A 6,202-nucleotide genomic window follows, 5' to 3' on the forward strand; every position below is an offset into this window, starting at 1 on the left:
CATTAGGACCAGGAATGATGAAAAATGTTTTCAGAATTTCAGTTGACCCCTTCTGAAGGGGGTCGTTCATACAAGATAAATATTGTTTTCGCGTTATTGACGTTATTTTTCGTGAGATCGTGATGAAAATTTGCACATGATGGTTTTAAAAGATAAGAAATCGATTTGAGGTATTGAATTTGGGGTCAGGGGTCGGCAAAAGGGGTCGTCCATATAAACTTTTCAATATTTTTGCGATATTGACGTTATTATTCATCGGATTGAGAAGAAAAATTGCGCTCGGATGTTTTTAGGGACGGGCAATCGATTGCCGGTATAAAATTTTGTGTAAGAGGTTAGCCAAAAGGGTCGTCCGTATTCACTGTTCGCTATTTTTGCGATATTGACGTTATTATACATCGGATTCAGATGAAAATTTTTGCTCGGATATTTTTAGGAACATGCAATTGATTGCCGGTATCAAATTTTGTGTAAGGGACCAGCCAAGGGGGTCGTCCATATTGACTGTTCGCTATTTTTGTGATATTGACGTTATTTAACATCGGGTTGAGGTGAAAATTTTTACATAGGAATAATTAAGGACGAACAATTATTCCAATTATCCAATTTTTGGTCAGCGGTCGGCCAAAGGGTTCGTCCATATTATCTTTTCACTGTTTTTTGCGATACTGATGTTATTAAGCAATGGATTGTTTTGGGGGAGTTTTGAGGGAAGGGCAATAGATTTCAGAAATCAAATTTCGTAAAAGAGGCCACCGATCTGCAATGATCGAGTCAAAATTTATACACGGGGGTTTGGACGGTCAATTGATTTCTGGTTTCAATATTTATATCAAAGGACAAAAAAGGGGGTCTTCCATATTAACTGTTAAATTTGCTTTTTTTGGCACGGTCAATTGATTCCTGATTTCAAATTTAGTAGCAAACGACAGAAAAAGTGATCTAACATAACGTATAACGTTTTCCACATATTTGCAATGATTGCTCAACAATGCATTCGAAAATGCGCCTGGACGTATTCTAAATTGAAAGCGAAACGGAGTTCAGCTAGTAATCTATATATATAAAACAGGGAGAGAGACAGAAATGTACGAACACGCAAAACTCCTGCAGGGTTCATCCGATTTGCATGCGATTTTTTTTTGTTGTGTTCATCTTCGCGCGAAGAATAACACAACGGAGAGATAATTTCGAAAAAGATTTTGTGGAATTTGAAAATTATTTTTTAGTTTTTATTCGTATCAAATAAAAGTCATAGCACTCAATTTCCATTTTTTTTTCATTCGGATCACCCAGAGTAGGAAGGCGCCAAAACAATCAAGGCTTACTAATGTTGATTCATCTATCTATAGGAAGTTTTGGCGTCCATTTTCATTGCCAGTGTACTTTTCACGTGCAACAAGCCGGTAAGAAGCATATTTACGAAATTTGTTTTTTGATGCATCAAAATCAAGGCAATTCAAATATTTTCTTAGATGATCGCTCGTTAAAGTGCCCCAAATGACCCGACTTTTGAAAAAGTTATGTGCTGCAGGCTAAAATTGATCCTTGGCCTAGTACAAGATCTCATGCCAAATTTGGGCCAGATCGGACCACGGGAAGGGGTCGCTCAACGAGCCTGAAGTTTGTAAGGGATTACGAGACATTTTTACGGGAGAAACATGAAAAACCAGTTTTTCATCAATAACTTTGGTTTCCGTCTGCCGATTTCTTTCAAAAACAGGTTTTCTTAAACCAGAGTCATCATGTTTACATTTAGCGAACACGAAAACCACTTGATAAATATTACATCTTTATTGATGGATCCTCTTAAAGCGGTAGACAGAATCTCAACTATTATATATGAATGAATTTGATAATATGGCAGGAAGTTTAATCAATTTCTCGTGATTGATGTTTGGTCCGTTATTCAACCAAAAAAGTCCCCTGCTTCTTATCAGCTGGAGACTTTGACTTCAAATATTTCAGTATAAAATAATTAATTCAAGCTATGACATTCGGTAGTAGCTTGAAAACAACGCAACCATGAAGACTAAAATTTTTACTCTAACTATTTCGCTAAGTTTTTTATCCACCATAACAAGTGGCATTGATTCCGGCTGTACAGAACTATCCAGAACGCCTGTGTATTTGCAACATCCTACGGATTGTGACAAATTTTTGGCATGTTTTGGAGGGCAAACGTTCGTTCAAATCTGCTCCGCTGGTTTGTTTTGGAATGACCAAATAAAGTATTGCGAATGGCCAGCTAGCCCAATTTGTATGCTAGTCAAAACGCCTAGCACACCGGCTGAAGGGCCAAGTTCAAGTACCACACCATCAACGACAACAAATGGTGTCTCAACTTCAAGTGAATCGGTAACAGAGAAAACACCACTACCACCTCTAATCAACTCTACAACGGAAGCATCTACATCAGCTGAACCAACAACGGCGATTTCGGAGGAGCCTTCAACAAAGCCAGTTACTGAATCCGTATCAACCAATCCCAATGAAATAACAACAAATTCATCTGAGACAACCGTTTTCGTGGAACCAACAACAGAATCCGTATCCTTAAATAAAGATGAACCGACTACAGTTCAGGCATCAACATCAGTTGAACCTTCTAGAACAGTTGAGCCGACGACTACAAATGAACCATCCTCATCTGCGAAACCAACAAATAACATTGAGGAAGCAAATCAAATCCAAACGACAACTGAAGCAGAATCAACAACGGAGAAGGCTTCGACAACCAATAAACCAACAACGGAGGTTGAAACTTCAATAGAAGAACTAACTACTACTCAAGAGTCATCAACTACAACTATCCCAACAACAACGACAACATCAACAACAACAACAACATCGATTGTCAGGAGCACTGTTTGAATTAAAAGGCATCAAAAATGGAAATAGTACTTACGAGAGAGCATAGCTTTTTCCACCCCAAATTGACCAGTAAGAACTTGTAGTTGAATACTAACACTAAATTGTCCATATTTCACAAAAATACATAATTTTTATAACCAGTATTGGCAATTATAGAACACGATTTCATGTTCTGTAGGCAGCAACGATTATCCATCGATGGATCACAGCAGCATCCCACCATCGGTAGACAGGAACATCCCACCCACGCATCAACACAGCAACGGTTCACGTACTTAGCTTTTAGGAAGGAAGGAATCACGGATAGCTTAGGGATCGGAATCATGGGATATATGGGAAGGAAAAAGAGAATAGCAATAAAGGAAAGGTTTTTTTTTTGTTTGGTTCAGACTTTTAGGAGCGGACGGATTCACGGGGAATTAAGGATCGGAGTCAAAGGATAATTTTGGAAGGAATATGATATTAACAGGGAAAGGTTCAGCCGGCAACTTGATCGATCGAAGTGATCAACTTCGGTTTGTTTACATCAGAGGTTTTCACGAACACCAATCCGTCCTTTGTGAACGTCGAGAGAATCAATCCAGACCGCTTGAGTTTGAGTAACTCTCCCTTTAGTTTCCGCGTAGATTCCGACAGGTTCTCGTTGATGAAGATTCTCCGATTTATGTTGATGCCAATATGGGTGAGTGCCAAGTTGCATGTTTTGAGATACCGACTGTAGAACTCATTCCTTACAGACTTGAATGCGATTTCAACCAGTATAGGTGGCGAACTAGATGTTTGGATTGGTAAGCGAGACAATCGTTTAGAACACACCAAGGGAAGTTCACTATCGGCAAACCCGAGGGCAAGTGAGATTTTGCTGATGAGTTCACCGAGTTCCTCGTTTGGTTGGTATGGTATACCGGTGATGATGAGATCATTGGCTTTGGTGAGGTGGAGCATTTTCTCTTGTGTCAACTTTAGCTCTTCTTTGACGGAGCCAATAGAGTTCGAGCACTCTTGTTTGTATTTGTTCAACTCATCTCTCAGCGTAGCTATTTCGGACTGTATTTCAGCTTTCGTCTCGGAGATTTTAGTGAGCACTTGTTTGATGGCGGCATCGATCATAATCTGGATACGGTCCAATAAAACGTTGGTATCGATGCAGTCGTCCGAGGTGTCGAGATCTTCCTTCGTTCGTTTTGGCCTATCTTTGCCCATGGTTCCAATGTAGTTGTAGGTTTCTCGAGGCTCGATGACACGACAAAGATGGCTCCTAACAATTTGTCCAACTTGTGAAAAACAGACGATGTTCAAATTGAAGTTTCGGCACGAAAGAGCGATCATACGAATGGTATTCCGATGATTTTTAGAATAACGCACGTTCATAAATCAATTCACATTAAACTGGAAGATTTTTCGATAGATTTACACGGGTAAACGCACGGATAAAACCGGTCACAATAATTATTACTGCTTGCTCATTTCGCACACGAAGAGAATTTTGTTTACATTCTTGTTTTTTTTAACTCAATTCTTTATTTATGTGAAATAGCATCTCTTTTAAATTGATATCATTTGGATGCTTTTTCGATCGTTTTAAATAATTCTCTTTTATTTTGATGAGTGTCCAGAGGTCAAATGTCATCCACGGACAGCATCTTCCTTTAAGTTTTACTCTTTTATTAAGTGTTCGATAAGAAATTTTCACAAAGCTAGACCGACAAACGGTGGACGCATGCAGATATAGTTGAGATATATGCTTGGTCAACGATTTGCTGCTGTGCAATATACTCTTGAGAATGTTAGTTGTGAAAAATAATAAGAAAGAAAAGTTCACTTTACTCACCAACCTAGAGAAGAGACTTTCAATACACAGCTCACCACACGAACGCTTGGGATATGTTTTTTAACGTATTTTAGCACAGAGTAAAATTCAATTTCAACACATTTAGGACAATTTGCAATAAAACTGCGGGACAATAAAACGAGACGGTCGATCAAAAACTAGCGCTGCCAGAAGACGGACTCTTCTGTTTTGCGAATTCCAAGATTATAACCTTTGATAAAAATAAATAAAATTTTCAAAAAATAATAATCAATAAAAAATTTTCGGATCAAATTTGCTTAATGCAAATTTGAACAAAATTTATGATTTTAGTTTGACATTTTGCTTTAAATAAACTGCAATTAATAAACAGCGCAATGTTGAACGATACACCGAGAAAAAATAAAATTATGTGCAGATTTTTTAACTGAAAATCAGGTACATGTTTCTTTAACAGCAAATATTTTTCATAAAGAATCAATTCCGTAATGTAAACATGTGAATGATTTTTTTTTAAACTTTGGATTTTTTGCAAAAAACAAAACCTAGAAAATTAACTTTAATTCTCATTTATATTTTTGATTTTCAGCTGAATTGTGTGTAAAAACTTATTTTGATTAAAAATTTAAAATCTAGAATTCGAATTGATAAGCAAGTTTTTAAGTTCGTGTTTTTTGAATTCCTCAGCGATTTTATGTTGATTGAAAAACTGATTTACAAGCTAAATCTTTATCTGAGTTTTGAATCTATATTCTGAATCTGATTGCTGAACCTGATTTCAAAAATTGATCTTTTAATCTGTTTCTAAATTTCTATACGATTTCTGAAATGTACAAAAAATACGATTTCCGAAACATAATTCCAGATCAGAATTTTACAAGTCAAGTTTTAGAGCCTTCATTTATGAATATTTTATTTAAATTCTGTAGTTCTGATTTAATCTTAATTCATTATTTCAATTATTCATCATCAAATCAAATTATCAAAATATTGGAAATGCATTTGATTTGCCAAAAACATGATTCAAATTTGAAATGAAATGCAAAACCAAATTTGAACCAGGATTTTAAAGCAGCTTTCTATTTCTCATGATTATTCGAACTGAAAATCAAGAATCCTAAACTGGATACAGAATCAGAAATACGAAAAAAAGAAATACAATTTTAAGAATGAGAAAATGGAACCTGAACCTCCGAAATGGTTTTAATTAAAAATTTATTATTCAGACCAGAATTTCTATAAACAAGTGAGAAAATGTTTAAAAACTGTAGCAGAATTTTGAACTTTGGATGGATTTTTGAGGTTTTGGTATTGGTTTTTAGTCAAGATTGTTGCTGTTGAATAACTTAACTCTGTTATCATATTTTGATTATGAATTTTAAATTTTGAGTGTAGAGAAGAATACCTCGTTTGATTTTTTGGACCTTCATGGGGGCGAGGGGATTCCATTTTTGTGGGTTTGTTTGGTTTTTTTGTGCTCTATAGGCTCAGTCGTTTTAAGAGCTAGGGAGCTGAAAT

At 36.2% G+C, this 6,202-nt stretch overlaps 1 protein-coding gene across 1 annotated transcript; it reads left to right on the forward strand.

Moving 5' to 3' along the window:
- Positions 1–2,018: 2,018 nt before the first annotated feature.
- On the forward strand, positions 2,019–4,309 carry LOC129757221 (uncharacterized). The gene is made up of 2 exons (XM_055754365.1): positions 2,019–3,556; positions 3,612–4,309. Exon 1 carries the CDS (start codon positions 2,026–2,028, stop codon positions 2,872–2,874), a length of 849 nt encoding a protein of 282 aa, XP_055610340.1. The 5' UTR covers positions 2,019–2,025; the 3' UTR covers positions 2,875–3,556; positions 3,612–4,309.
- The last annotated feature ends 1,893 nt before the right edge of the window (positions 4,310–6,202 follow it).

Source organism: Uranotaenia lowii, chromosome 3 (genome assembly GCF_029784155.1).
Source record: "Uranotaenia lowii strain MFRU-FL chromosome 3, ASM2978415v1, whole genome shotgun sequence".
NCBI lineage: Eukaryota > Metazoa > Arthropoda > Insecta > Diptera > Culicidae > Uranotaenia > Uranotaenia lowii.